This window comes from Tamandua tetradactyla, chromosome 3 (genome assembly GCF_023851605.1).
Source record: "Tamandua tetradactyla isolate mTamTet1 chromosome 3, mTamTet1.pri, whole genome shotgun sequence".
Classification (NCBI taxonomy): Eukaryota; Metazoa; Chordata; class Mammalia; order Pilosa; family Myrmecophagidae; genus Tamandua; species Tamandua tetradactyla.
In genome coordinates, this window is record NC_135329.1 from 79,590,505 (window position 1) to 79,606,178 (window position 15,674).

The 15,674-nt window shown below is 45.4% G+C and overlaps 1 protein-coding gene and 1 long non-coding RNA gene across 9 annotated transcripts in view; one reads left to right on the forward strand and one right to left on the reverse strand.

Annotated features, from left to right (window-relative positions):
* The window catches only part of LOC143677411 (uncharacterized), a 60,082-nt gene that overhangs the window by 31,730 nt on the left and 12,678 nt on the right, over positions 1–15,674 (forward strand). The window lies entirely within an intron of this gene.
* PASK (PAS domain containing serine/threonine kinase) overlaps positions 1–15,674 on the reverse strand; it is a 68,719-nt gene that overhangs the window by 26,459 nt on the left and 26,586 nt on the right. For all 8 annotated transcript variants that reach the window (XM_077153318.1, XM_077153316.1, XM_077153315.1 and 5 more), the window contains 3 exons: positions 12,991–15,356; positions 12,411–12,634; positions 11,835–12,002 (listed from right to left, as the gene is read on the reverse strand). In XM_077153318.1, coding sequence (XP_077009433.1) covers positions 11,835–12,002; positions 12,411–12,634; positions 12,991–15,356 — 2,758 coding nt within the window. The remainder of the gene's footprint in view (positions 1–11,834; positions 12,003–12,410; positions 12,635–12,990; positions 15,357–15,674) is intronic.

Here is a 15,674-nt window from a genome sequence, read left to right on the forward strand (position 1 = left end):
GGTGGAGTTATACAGAGAAGGTAGAGCTTAACAAATGAGTATGATTGCTGAATCATTATATTGATATTTCTTTTAGCCTCCAGTGTCTTAGAGCAGCTAGTAGTAAAAACCTAAAATTGTGGAACTGTAACCCATACCAAACTCTGAAATCCATTCTACAAGTAATTGTAGTGCTGTGCTTTGAAATTTATTGCTTTTATGTATATATGTTATTTAAAGAGAAGGAGTATGACGGAGAAGATAGAATGTTACAAACGAGTACAGATGCTAAATCGTTATATTGATATATCTTTTGGTCTCCAATGTCTTGGAGCAGCTAGAAGAAAAAATAAAACTCATGGAACTGTAACCCATATTAAACTTCAAAATCTGTTCTATAACTATTGTTACAATGTACTTGTAAATTTATTGGTTTTTTGTATATATATTTCACAATTAAAAAAAAAACATTAAAAAATATGTAATAGCAAAAAGCTAACCCTCATGAAGTAAGGAACACTCTGAGCCAGTGAGGAGAGCACCTAGTCAAGCCGTTGAGCGAATGGGAAGGATGCAAGCAGACTCCATGACTGGCCTAGTCTTGATACTGTGAGGCACTGGGCAGGACGGCCACCCCCAGCCCCACCCCGCAAGGTTCATGCTTCCCCAAGAGAGTGAAAGGGTTGCATGTGTGTGAGGGGACAGTGAATGGACGACATGAGAGGCTGGGGCCAGATGAGGCTTCTTGAGAAGGGGACTTTTAAAAGAGGCTGGAGACTTCCAAGAAGATGGCAGAATAGGATAGGTCGAGTTCACCCCTGCTCCAAAGAACAGCTAGAAAGGGACAGAAAAAAGAGTAGGAGAGAGATTCCAAGGTGTGGGTGACCTGGGAGGGTCTTCTACTCCATATAGGGTGGCCCTGGTTGCAAAGCTGAAGAATTGAGACGCAGAGAACTGGAGACCAGCCAGTTGGTACAAAGAGCCTAGAATGAAGGTCCAGAGCCCTCAGAAGTGCACACACAGGGAGACATGGACTATGAAGTAAGCCAAGGCCAGCTCCTTGAGCACATTACCCTCATACGTACTGCCCCGTGATTCTCCCCACATGCCACACACCTGAACCCCATCACCCGCCCTCCCACTGCATTCCAAGCACCCCCCCCCGCCCCAACCCCCTCCCCACGCATCCCCACTGACATTCCTGCCCCGCACATGCGCGCAAGACTATCCCAGCCCAACCCACCTCTCCCACAGAAGCACACAATTTCACCCCACCCCTCCCGAGACCCATGTACTGCTGCCAGCCCTGCAACTTCCCTCTATCCCTCTCTGCCCACTGCAGGCTGTCGCCTGTGCATCTGGGCTACAGGCACTCACCTTCATACCTGGGCCACACCCATACCCAGCCCATACAGCCACTCAACCCCGCCCAGCCCCCACTGAGTTCTACATATGTACACATCAGGATCCTGCCCACCAGATGTGTGCATGCACAGGGCCCACTCACACCACACGCCCTCAGTTCTGGGCAAGCACTGACCTGCACATCCAGGTCACACTTGACCCCCAGCCCACACCAGCACAATACCACCCTACCGTCCCTGAACTCTGTGCACATAGGCCCCACCCCCTAGACCCACACAGACCAGCACCCTGACCCCCAGATGCACACACCCACATAGCCACATCCTTCCTGCCGGACACCCACATATCCGTGCATGAACCTCTTGACCCCTGCACCACACCACCCCTACCCCACACGTGCACATCCTTGCCCCTGCCCACCGCACAAGTGCCCTCTCCCATACCTGGCAGGTGCTCTCAGGCACATATGTGCTGCATAGCCTCTGCCCTGCAAAAGCAGGCACCCCTGCCCTACCCAACCGCTTACCTGAGCACCTGCTCCAGGGCCCTACCTACCTGTCATCACCCACCCAATACACATCCCACAACCTCGTGACCTGTGCCCCACACCTGTACACTCGTATGTCCACATCCAAGTCCCTCTGGACCTCTCCTCCTGAGCAGGGACACACCTATGCCCCAACCTCCCTATGCCCTGACTTCTGTGCCCTGTACCCATACCCTAACACCCACAAACCACGCTTCACGCATCCACCTGCATTATTCCCACATATCAGCCCAGCACATCTGCTCAGCACCCCCAACAGCCTCCTGCCACGCACTACCATTGAGTCCCCCACGCCACACCCTGCTACTTTACTTCAAGGTCTGCCTGAACTGCTTCTTGCCTCCATAGCCCCTGCATGGCACATCCACCAGCCTGTGACTTACACCCCATACTCACAGGTATGAGCATAAAGTCTCCAACCCATGCATATATCTGCATGGCAACCTGTCACTACATTGTTGTGCCCCTCCCCACGCCCTGCATCCTGCTCCATACCCGTCCCACAAATACAAAGCTTTAGACTACTGAAGGAAATAAACATCCAAAGTAACCTTATCAACATATTTACATGCTGCAAACACAACAAAAGATCACTAACCATATGAAGATGCAGACAACCCAGTCTAATGACCAAATTAAAACACCAGGGGAGGGGTGCACGGATAGTTCAGTGGTTAAATTCTCGCCGGCCATGTGGGAAATCCAGGTTTGATTCCTGATCCACGTACTTCCCCAAAATATAAACAAACAAGCAAAACAAGCAAACAAAAAAAAATTCAACAAATGGTGCTACAATAAAAGGATACTCACATGGAAAAATAATGAAATATGAGCCCATCATACAGCATACAAAAAAAAAAAAAAACCCCACAGGGGGAGACACACACTTGGGAACAATTAATCAAAGATGTTTAAGTAACTTTATTAAATGAAATCAATGGAAAAGCTAATGACATAAAGTAGATCAAGAAGATACTAGAAACCAGAGTGATTTGAACAGTGAATAAAAAAGTTTTTGCAAAGTCCCCTTAGGGGAATGGGGAAAAAGGGGGAAAATTCAACTTCCCCATTTGGAGAATTACTGATATTCTCACAAGCAGTGGGGACAACCAAATCAATAAGCCAAGCTCTCAATCCTAGGGTTTGTTTATATGAAACTTATCCCCACGAAGGATAGACTAAGCCTACTTAAAATTATGCCTTAGAGTCACCCCCAGAGAGCCTCTTTTGTTGCTCAGATGTGGCCTCTCTCTCTCTCTCTCCTTCTCACTCATTCACAGTCAACATAGCAAGCAAACTCACTGCCCTCCCCTTCTCTACATGAGATGTGACTCCCAGGGGTATAAACCTCCCTGGCAATGTGGGACAGAAATCCTAGAATGAGCTGGGACTCAGCATCAAGGGATTGAGAAAAACTTCTCGACCAAAAGGGCAAAGAGCAAAATGAGACAAAATAAAGTATCAATGGCTGAGAGATTTCAAACAGAGTCAAGAGGTTATCCTGAGGTTGTTCTTACACATTTGACAGATATCCCCTTTTTAGCTTAAGGTGTATTAGAGTGGCTAGAGGAAATGCCTGAAAATGTAGAGCTGTGTTCCAGTAGCCATATTTCTTGAAGGTGATTGCACAATGATATAGCTTGCACAATGTGACTGTGTGATTGTAAAACCATGTGTCTGATGCTCCTTTTGTCTATGGTATGGACAGATGAGTAAAAAATATGGATTAAAAAATAAACAAATAATAGGGGGAACAAATGTTAAAATAAATTGAGTAGATTGAAATACTAGTGATCAATGAAAGGGAGTGGTACAGGGTACAGAAAAAAAATAGGGGGAACAAAGGTTAAAATGTATTAGGTAGATGGAAATACTAGTGGTCAATAAGAGGGAGGAGTAAGGGGTATGGTATGTATGAGTTTTTTCTTTTTTCTTTTGTATTTTTTTCTAGAGTGATGCAAATGTTCTAAGAAATGATCATGGTAATGAATATACAACTATGTGATGATATTGTGAGCCACTGATTATACACCAAGTATGGAATGTTTGTATGTTAAGAATGTTTGTGTTTGTATGTTGTTTTGTCAATAAAAATATTTTAAAAATTCTAACAGAAATAAATTTTAAAATTGATGAAACTAAAAAAAAAAGACACTAGAAGAGCAAAAAAGAGGAATTTGAAAGAATAAATAGAAAAATAGGAGGTATCAGAGATTAAAGATGCTATAGACCAAATAAAAAACTATACTAGAGACACACAGCAGCAGATATGAAGAGGCAGAAGAAAGAATAAGCAAACTAAAGGAGAGGACAACTGATGCTGAACACACAAACATGACAAAAAAGACAGAAAAATTTAAATTGGATCTCAGGGAAATGATAGACAAAACAAAGCACACAAATATAAGAATCATCAATACCGCAGAAGGAGAAGAGAAAAGGGATAGGAAGAATAGTGGAGGACGTAACAGGGAAAAACTTTCCAAGACATAAATATGCAATCAAAGATGTACAACAAACTCCAAATAGAATAAATCCACATAGGCCTTTCCCAAGACACATACTAATCAATCTGTCAAATGTTGAAGAGACGCAGAAAATCCTGAAAGCGGCAAGAAAAAATCTACTACATACAAAGGAAACCACATAAGATTCAATTCGGACTACTCAATTGACACTATGGAGGCAAGAAGGCAGTGGTATGATGTATTTAAGATCCTGAAAGAGAAAGACTTCCAGCCAAGAATTCTATACCTCAGAACTGAGGGAGAAATTAAAAATTTGTCCTTCAAAACTGAGGGAGAGATTAAAATTTTCACAAAGACTGAAAGAATGTCAACAAGAGATCAGCTCTAGATGAAATACTAAACGGAGTACTGCTGGCTGAAAAAAAAAGACAGGAGAGGGAGGTCTGGACGAAGGCACATAATTGAAGAGTACCAGAAAGGGTAACCTAAAGGATAAAAAGAGAAAGAAAGAAAAGAATATACAGATCTGACAAATAAAATCTAAAAGGTAAGATGGTGGATTCAAGAAATGCCTTTACAGTAATAACTCTGAAAATTAATGGGCTTCATTAAGAAATATAATTTAGCTATATGCTGCTTATAAGAGACTCATCTTAGACACAAGAATACAAATCCACTGAAAGTGAAAAGCATGGAAAAAGACATTCCATGTAAGCTGTAACCAAAAGAAAGCAGGAGTAGCTATACTGATATCAGACAAAATAGACTTTAAAAGTAAAGACATCATAAGAGACAAAGAAGGACATTATATATTAGTAAAAGGGACAATAAATCAAGAAGAAATAACAATCATAAATGTCTATGTTCCCAATCAAGGAGCTCCAAAGTACATGAGAACTGGCAAAACTGAAGGGAGCAATAGATGTTTCAACAATAATAGTAGAAGACATCAATACACCACTCTCCTCTGTAGATAGAAAACCAGACAGAGGATCAACAAGGAAATAGAGAACTTAAACAATTTCATAAATGAATTAGACCTTACAGACATATATATTCCCCGAAACACCAGGATATACATTCATCTCTAGTACTCATGGAACATTTTCTAGGATAAATCATATGTTGGGGCACAAAACAGGTCTTTATAAACTTAAAAACACGGAAATTATTCAAAGCACCTTCACTGATAACAATGGAGTGAAGCTGGAAATCAATAACCACCAAAGAACAAGAACTTTCATAAATATATGGAGATTAAATAACACATTCTTCAACAATGAGTGGATCAAAGAAGAAACTGCTAGAGAAATCAGTAACTATCTGGAGATAAATGAAAATGAGAATACAAATATCAGAACTTATGGGATGCAGCAAAGTCTGTGCTGAGAGGGAAATTTATTGCCCTGAATGCTTATATTAAAAAAAAAAAAGAGCAAAAATTGAGAACTTAATTGCTCACCTAGAGGAACTTGAGAAAGAACAGCAAACTAACCCCAAAGCAAACAGAACAAAAGAAAAAACAAAGATTAAGGCAGAGTTCAATGAATCGGAGAACAATAGAAAGAATCAATAAAGTCAAAAGTTGGTTCTTTGAGAAAATCAATAAAATTGTTGGGCCACTAGCAAAGCTGACAAAGAAAAGAGTGAGGATGTAAATAAGCAAAATCAGAAATGAGAGGGAGGTCGTTACCACAGACACTGAAGAAATAAAAAAAAAAATCATAACAGGATACTGTGAAAACCATACGCCAACAAACTAGACAACTAAGATCAAATGGACAAACTCCTGGAAACACACAAACAAGCTACACTGACTCAAGAAGAAATAGGAGATCTCAACAAGCCAATCACGAACAAAGAGATTCAAACCATCATCAAAAACCTTCTTACAGGACGGACCATGGTGGCTCACCAGGCAGAGTTCTTGCTTGCCATGCCAGAGACCCGAGTTCAATTCCCAGTGCCTGCCCATGGGAACAACAACAAAAACTCCTTACAAAGAAAAGTCATGGGCCAGATGGCTTCACAGGGGAATTTAATAAACACTCCAAAAAGAACTGACACCGATCCTGCTCAAACTTTTCCAAAAAATTGAGGAAAAGGAACACTACCTAACTCATTTAATAAAGCTAACATCACTTTAATACCAAAACTGGGTAAAGATGCTACAAGAAAGTAAAACTACAAACTAATCTCCCTAATGAACATAAATGCAAAAATTCTCAACAAAATACTAGCAAATTGAATCCAATACCACATTAAAAGAATTATACACCACAACTACGTGGGGTTTATATCAGAAGTGCAAGGATACTTCAATGCAAGAAAATCAATTGATGCTGAAAAAACCTTCAATAAAATTCAACATCCTTTTCTGATAAAAACATGTCAAAAGTTACAAATCAAAGGTAACTTCTTCAACATGATAAATCGCATATATAAAAACCCATAGCTGCCCAGAGTGATGCCCCGATGAATCCCAGAGTGATTCGATAAGTGAGTAGAAAAGTATTTGCAAAGCCCCCTTCAGGGAATGGTGAGAACGGGGAGAAATTCAACTTCCCCAAGTTGAATTCTTGATATTCTCACAGTGTGGACAACCAAAGCTATAGGCTGAGCCCCCAGTCTTGGGGTTTGTTCATATGAAACTTAACCCCACAAAGGATAGGTCAAGTCTACTTAAAATTTAGGCCTAAGAGTCACCCCCAAGAGAGCCTCTTTTGTTGCTCAGATGTGGCCTCTCTCTCCAGCCAACACAACAAGCAATCTCACCACCCTCCCCATGTCTACGTGGGACATGACTCCCAGGGGTGTGGACCTTCCTGGCAACGTGGGACAGAAATCCTAGAATGAGCTGAGACTCAGCATCAAGGGATTGAGAAAAACCTGAGAATGAGCTGAAACTCAGAATCAAGGGATTGAGAAAACCTTCTTGACCAAAAGGGGCAAGAGGGAAATGAGACAAAGTGTCAATGGCTGAGAGATTCCAAACAGAGTCGAGAGGTTATCCTGGAGGTTATTCTTACACATTGAGTAGATATCACCTTGTTATTCAAGATGTAAGGGAGAGGCTGGAGGGAACTGCCTGAAAATGTAGAGCTGTATTCCAGTAGCCATGTTTCTTGAAGATGATTGAATAATGATATAGCTCTCACAGTGTGACGGTGTGATTGTGAAAACCTTGTGTCTGATGCTCCTTTTATCTACCTTGTCAACAAACAAGTAGAACATATGGAATAAAAATAAATAATAGGGGGAACAAATGTTAAAATAAATTTAGTTTGAAATGCTAGTGATCGGTGAGAGCGAGGGGTAAGGGGTATGGTAGGTATAATCTTTTTTTTTTTCTGTTTTCATTTTATTTCTTTTTCTATTGTCTTTTTATTTCTTTTTCTGAATGGATGCAAATGTTCTGAGAAATGATGAATATGCAACTAAATGATGATATTGTGAATTACTGATTATATATGTAGAATAGAATGATCACATTAATGTTTTAGTTCGTTTGCTGTTAAACTTTTTTTAATTAATAAATAAATAATTTTTTTTAAAAAGTTGTACACTTTTCAGGCCTTTTTCTTTGTGCTAACACGTGAAAATCCAAAGGAGGCCTAAAATTGCAGGTCATCCTGAATGGATGGGAACACAGAATTCTGAAAAGTAAGGAGAAAATATCCCATTTTCCTCTACAATTGGCAAAAGAAAGAAAGAAAAAAAGCCAGTCTTCTTCTTCATCATGACTTATCACTGATAATGGGTAGAAGGGCCCCTTGGCTCCTGCTGTTAGTCCCTGTCCAGCAGAGACCCTAGAAAACACCTGGCTCTGATCTCTGCAGTTAAATAACTGCCCTCAGAAGTGCTCCTTGTACAAGGGAGACTTTTAAATCACCAGAACAGTGCTGTGGTCTGTGAACTATAGCATAAGCCTTAAACATCTCCTTTCTGATTGGCTGTTGTCCTGGTGTGAAAGGATTTATGTACCCTAGAAAAGCCATGTTTTAATCAAAATCCCATTTCATAAAGGTAGAATAATCCCTATTCAATACTGTATGTTTGAACCTGTAATCAGATCATCTCCCTGGAGATGTGATTTAATCAAGAGTGGTTGTTAAACTGGATTAGGTGATGACATGTCCTCACCCATTTGGGTGGGTCTTGATTAGTTTCTGAAGTCCTATAAAAGAGGAAACATTTTGGAGAATGAGAGAGATTCTGAGAGAGCAGAACAACAAAGCCATAAGAAGCAGAGACCACCAGCCAAAGACCTTTGGAGATGAAGAAGGAAATTGTCTCCCAGGGAGCTTCATGAAACAGGAAGCCAGGAGAAGAAGCTAGCAGATGACGCCATGTTCGCCATGTGCCCTCCCAGATGAGGGAGGAACCTTGACTGTGTTCACCATGTGCCTTTCCAGATGAGAAAGAAACTTTGACTGTGTTCGCCATATGCCTTTCCACTTGAGAAAGAAACCCTGAACTTCATTGGCCTTCTTGAACCAAAGTATCTTTTTCTGGATGCCTTAGATTGGACGTTTCTATAGACTTGCTTTAATGAGGACATTTTCTCAGTCTTAGAACTATAAACTAGCAACTTATTAAACTTCCCTTTTTCAAAGTCATTCCATTTCTAATATATTGCTTTCCAGCAGCTAGCAAACTAGAACAATGGTTTTACTTAATGATATGCTGGCCTTGTAATAATGTTTAAATTGACAACTCTGTTTTTTGAAAGGTAAAAATACTCACGCGGGGAGTGCAAAGGTAGTTCAGTAGTAGAATTCTCGACTGCCATGCAGTAGACCCAGGTTCAATTCCCAGTCCATGCACTTCCCAAAAAACACACAAACAAGCAAAAAAAAAAAACAAACAAACCAAAAGAAATTCAACAAACAGTGCTGCAATAATGGGACACTCACATGGAAAAATAATGAAATGTGACCCTACCATACAGCATACAAAAAAATTTAAAAATTAAAAAAAACTCATGCAATTTCTTTCTAAACTAAAAGAAGAACTTTGGAGCTTTTTTCTTCTTGGTTTTTAGGTAGACAGGTTTAAGGAAACCCCTCAGAGTCTACAGATACGTGATTTAGACCAAGAACAAGAGATTCCATTTCAGGTAAATTAAAGATGTAGGAACTTAAACATCAGACTGTTTAGAAACCACTGACAAGAGCATTGGATATTTAAACCTATAGGGTGGGGCCAAAATGCACCCAGAAAATTCAATACCGCAAACACTTTCATTATTATTAATTGTTTAGATATTATACATATATTCAATTTAATAAGCTAGAAAAATAGCAAAGAAACTCAGAGAGTATGAGAAAGGAAATAAAGATACAGAAAAGAATCAAATGAAATTTTAAATGATACAAAATACTGGTATAAAACAGGCAGTTCTTTGGCAGCCTAACAAAGAAAAGAGAAATAAAAGCACAAAGAATGAGGACACAAAGGGGTCAGGCTGACCACAGAGCACAGGCCTTACAGGGTTAACCACCAGAATGACTCAGCAGCCTCACCCCATTTCTGATATCAAAATAAGGAAAAACAAATCTCCAGTACGAATGCCAGTGAAAAAAAATCCCAAACCAAATCCAGCAACACCCTAAAAGACCACTCAGCACAGTCCAGAGAAGCAAATTCCATGAACAGAAGTCAATTGATATTCTTCATTTTATTAATAAAGGAACAAAGATGGCCGTTTCAAGAGATGCTGAAAAAGACACGTACCTAACTCAATACTCATTCTCTAAAAAAATGGTGAGCTAAAATAAAATGCACATCCTCCAATAAGCGTAATTCCTCAGAGTGAAAGCAGGCCACTGACGCAGGCAGAACAACCCTATGGCCAGGCACACACCTCTTCTCTGACCCCATCCTGCAGGCAGTGGCTAGCGGACAGGCAGAAATAGGAAAGCAGAGCCCTGATACTAGTCAAGAGGAGCAAAAAGAATCCGCTCAAAACCTGCTGGGAGTGGGAAGAGTTTACTGCACACGTAAGATGTGCAAAGTCCTGCGCAGAGCTCGAGCACACCCAGCAATGGGTATTCAGGAGATGCAGGGTGAGAAAGCCCCGTTCCACATGGCAGCACCTTCCCCAGGGATGGGGCTGGTGACCACGGGGCCCTCAGCAGTACCCTACTGTCCAGAGGGAGGGAAATCGATATGGTCACTGTCTATACCCCCAATTACAGATATTAAGCAACTATAAAGCAAATATCAACAGAATTTAGGAAGAGGAATTTGACAAGTCAGTCCTAAAGCTCATTTGGAAGAGGACCATATGAGAAGGGCCATTTCAACTTGTAAGGGGGAGAGGCCAGAGGTAGGGGTAGGGGGCAAGGGGGCTGTGGATCTGAATTGCAATAACTTGCATAAGGGTCTACAAGCTCCCAGCTTAAGCTGTGGGTGGAGGAGTGGATGCTCCAAGGTGCAGGGCACCTCCAGGACTTCTGCTGGTTAGCTGACTTCCTTGTTTGTTCAGGGGGGACTTTTTTCCCAGTTGGGTTTAGGAAACTGTCACTTGGGTTTTGAAAGTGAGTTTGCATTGCACTTGAGATGTCGATGTGTACAGTGGACAGTGGGGGGGCATGAAATGAGAAGTGGGGGTGGGGACCCAGGTGCCCATGGGGCCTGAACATCTGGATGGTGTGTTGGTTTGGAGTTGTTATGTAGCCCAGAAAAGGCCATGTTCTTTTAATCCATCCCAGAGGGTTCAGACCTATTATGGGTGGAAACTTTTTCAGTTGAGGAGTTGCCTCAAGATGGGTCTTGATCCTTTTACTGGAGTCTTTTAAAAGAAATTGAGAGAAGCTCACAGAAAAAAGCCCCGAGAAGCTAAAAGAGGACCCAGAGAAGTTAGGAGAGGAAGCCACTGGAATCAGAAGCTGAAAGCAGCAAAACCCAGGAGCAAGGGACCAGCAGACACGGCCATGTGCCTTCTCAGATGACAGTGTCCCACATGCCAGCAGCCTTTCTTAAGAGAAGGAATTTTCCTGTTGATGCCTTAATTTGGACATTTTCATGGCCTTAGAACTGTAAATTTGTAAGCTAATGAATCTCATTGTAAAAGCCAACCCATTTCTAGTACAGTGCCTTAGGGCAGCTTTAGCAAACTGAAATACATACAATCAAATCCTGAGGGCAAACCCAGGGTGAGGCCGACAGCGAGAGCAAAGGCCTTGAAAGGTTTGCAGGTTTGATCCTAAACTTGGCAGGACTAACAAACCCTGGGCTTCCACAGAATAAGGCATGAAATCCGCTGCACGCCTCAGGAGCAGCTTGCAGCATCATATGCAGTCTGTAAGAGCCCCCCGGCTTCTGACAGAGACATGAGGCCAGGCAGTGCCAGTGCTTTATGGACAGGGCCTCCTTCTGCCCCAGTGGAACCCCAAACCCAAGCCCCTGGGACAGCCATCTGGAGCCGTGCTCTGTGCTGCCTGCCCAGCTTCTCCCCACGAACACAGCACCTCCTTGTTCTCCTCCTTGTCCACTGCCGTCCACACGAAGCCAAAGGCCCCACTGCCCAGAGGGCTCAGGGTGCTATACTTGTGGGAGTATGCACCCTCGCAAGCTGCCAGGCCTTCCAGCTCACTAGCTGTGGGGGGTTCCTCAAACCACGGCTTGGTTCTGAGTACCTGCAAACATAAAGGCAGGTCTGAGAGACTGTGGAAGCTGTACCAGATTGGGGGTGGCAAATGCCAGGCAGGGCCTGAGCCCCTTCCCGACCTCCAGTGGCAACCATGGCCTCTCCTAATTGCAGAAGCACAGGCCCAATACTGCCCTCCCCAAACTGCCTGTAGCCAGAGGTCAAGCTAGGCCAGGACCAGACTGGCACATGGTTGAAACATATTTCCATCCCCTCCCTACAGATTTGGATCCTTCATGGGGCCTTATATGTAGGAAACAAGGCAATGCTGAAAAGCCATAAATTGACCCTTTTTCCATCCCAGAGGAAACAGAGAGAGAGAGAGAACATAGGGGTTCATGACAAGTCTTCTCCACAGTACAGCTGAACTTGAGACCAAGCCGACCCTAACACCAACCTCGCCCAGGCTAGGTCCAGATAGGTCAGACATGGAGTGGACGGAGCAGGGTAGGCTGGTAAAGAGCTCAGACATGGAGCGGGCAGAGCCAGGCAGGCTGGCAAGGAGCAGGCGTGTTTTGGTGGCCGAGTCCCGGTGGCTGTGGAGGAGGTCTTTGACAAGCCAACAGCAGAACAGAGTTGCAGAGCCGTGGAGCTGCACCCGCTTCACCTGGAATTGCATACCTGCAGGGGTGGGAAGGTGAGAAGGCTGGATCTGCTGATCCTGCAGCCCGCAGACTGAGCACTAGACCTCGATCCTCTCCGCAGCCTCAGCCAGGCTCAGAACCACTTGCCAGGATACTGACTGACAGAGAGCCTGGAGACACTGCCAGCCAGTTGGGGCTGCAAGATTGAGAAGGAAAGCTGCAGAAGTTGCCATAGCAGACCTCTGTTTCCAGCCAGAGGCAGCTGGAGGCTGCCCCTTCCAACTGCTCCAGGAGGAAAGGCATGGCCCGGTAGGAGTCTGGCATTTCCACCCTGCTCCGTCCCCCTACTAGCAACCCCACCTCTCCAGAGGGCAGCGACCAACAGGCACATACTCAGCCGTGAGCCATCACGGTGGTAGCAGCTTCCAGCGTAGGTGCCCTCCTGGATCTTATGCTGGGGCACCGATGCACTGTCCCCTCTGACAGGAGTGGAGGTAAGCTGGAGGTGCGCTAAGGTCCCAGGTGGCTCTTTTGATGGGAGTATGCCTCCAAGGCCAGCCTCTAATGTGGGGGGGATGCAGCCCTGGTTTTCTTTTCCACTCACTTCATGTTTGGAGGACACAAGGGAAGCCTCCGCAGGTTCTGCCTGGTCATGCCCCAGATACTTCTGGCAGTATGTTTCACCTTCACTGAGATCTAAAGAGGTGCTGCCAGTGAGCAGTAACAGCCCCTCTCGATCCCTCAGAATGCCTGGCTCCTGAAAACTGCCCTCGTCCAGGTCAGAGTCTGCTGCCGAAGAAGAGGGTGACCTTCCAAGTTCAGAAGTAGCACAGGAACAACTCGATGAGGTATGATCTGTCTGCTCACTGAAAAAGAGCTCCTTGAGGTCCCAGGAAAGCGAATTCACATCTACATCCTGTGCCTCTGCCCCTTCCAGAACGCCGGGGAGATCTGTGGCTAAGGCATAGCAGGCCGAGGAGCTGCCCGCATGGCTTGTATGCAGGCCTTTGCCTCTGAGATCACAGGGCCACAAAGGGGCTGGGTAGGAGGGGCACTCTGCCTGAAAGCCAGCATGGCAGAGCCCCACAGCGCCCACTGCACTTGACGCAGCCAGCTGTTCCTTAATCAGGCAGGTCTGCAGCTCTTCCCTGTTGCTTCCCATCCCCAGCCATGGCTCATCCAGAGTAGGTGTCCCAAACCAGAGGGGCACTGGCCCAGAAGGGCTGGGGGCCACGCCTTCCCTCTGTGGGCTCCAGTCTCTCCCGAAGCAAGCACAGTGTGTCAGGCAGCTCGCTTCCGCCAGCGGGCCTGCAGGCCAGGGCTTCGGCACAGTTGCCTCAGCATGAGGGCTTGAATCCTTCACCTCCTGCTGTGCTTCCTGACACAGCGCCCACATTTGAACATTGTTGCCCTTATCCTGGACTTCAAATGGAGTTTCAGAATCTTCACATAAAGAAAATGGAGTTTTATTCACTGATTCAGATCCTCTCCCTCCCCTAATGTCCTGCTTGGGGTTCTCAGTAGCTGCAGGTTCCTCTTCCCCCAAGGCAGCGTTCTGCTGGTCCCTGGACAACTCTCCATCGAAGGCTAGGGGGCTCACCTCCGTGACGTTCTTCTGGTCCCTAGACAACTCTCCATTGTGAGCTGGGGAGCTCGCCTCTGTGATGTTCTGCTGGTCCCTGGACAATTCTCCACCGAGGGCTGGGGGGCTCGCCTCTGTGACGTTCTGCTGGTCCCTGGACAACTCTCCATCGAAGGCTAGGGGGCTCACCTCCGTGACGTTCTTCTGGTCCCTAGACAACTCTCCATTGTGAGCTGGGGAGCTCGCCTCTGTGACGTTCTGCTGGTCCCTGGACAACTCTCCATCGAGGGCTGGGGAGCTCGTCTCTGTGACGTTCTGCTGATCCCTGGACAACTCTCCATCGAAGGCTAGGGGGCTCACCTCCGTGACGTTCTTCTGGTCCCTAGACAACTCTCCATTGTGAGCTGGGGAGCTCGCCTCTGTGACGTTCTGCTGGTCCCTGGACAATTCTCCACCGAGGGCTGGGGGGCTCGCCTCTGTGATGTTCTTCTGGTCCCTGGACAATTCTCCATCAAGGGCTGGGGGGCTCGCCTCTGTGACGTTCTGCTGGTCCCTGGACAATTCTCCATCGAGGGCTGGGGAGCTCGCCTCTGTGATGTTCTTCTGGTCCCTGGACAATTCTCCACCGAGGGCTGGGGGGCTCGCCTCTGTGATGTTCTGCTGGTCCCTGGACAATTCTCCACCGAGGGCTGGGGGGCTCGCATCTGTGATGTTCTGCTGGTCCCTGGACAATTCTCCATCGAGGGCTGGGGGGCTCGCCTCTGTGATGTTCTGCTGGTCCCTAGACAATTCTCCACCGAGGGCTGGGGAGCTCGCCTCTGTGACGTTCTGCTGGTCCCTGGACAATTCTCCACCGAGGGCTGAGGAGCTCGCCTCTGTGACGTTCTGCTGGTCCCTGGACAATTCTCCACCGAGGGCTGGGGGGCTCGCCTCTGTGACGTTCTGCTGGTCCCTGGACAATTCTCCACTGAGGGCTGGGGAGCTCGCATCTGTGACGTTCTGCTGGTCCCTGGACAATTCTCCACCGAGGGCTGGGGAGCTCGCCTCTGTGACGTTCTGCTGGTCCCTGGACAATTCTCCATCGAGGGCTAGGGAGCTCGCATCTGTGACGTTCTGCTGGTCCCTGGACAATTCTCCACCGAGGGCTGGGGGGCTCCCCTCTGTGACACTGTCCACCCTGGGGATAATAATATGGATTACTTAGGGGCCACAGAAGAGTCTAAATGAAAGATTTCCTATTGAGACAAATTCAAAGCATTTATCACCACACATCTCTGACAAATTTTCAACTTCTCTAATATGAACTTCATCAATTAAAAGAATACTTTAAGACACACTAAGACAAGAGTCAAATACTTTTCAAAATGAGAAAACTGTACTTACACAGGTTCTCTGATATCTACCTAAACACTCCTGACCTCTCTATTTCCTGTTTACTTACCTATGGGGGTGACCTCATGGGGACGGCGGGGGGGGGACTAGCCAGGTAATACAC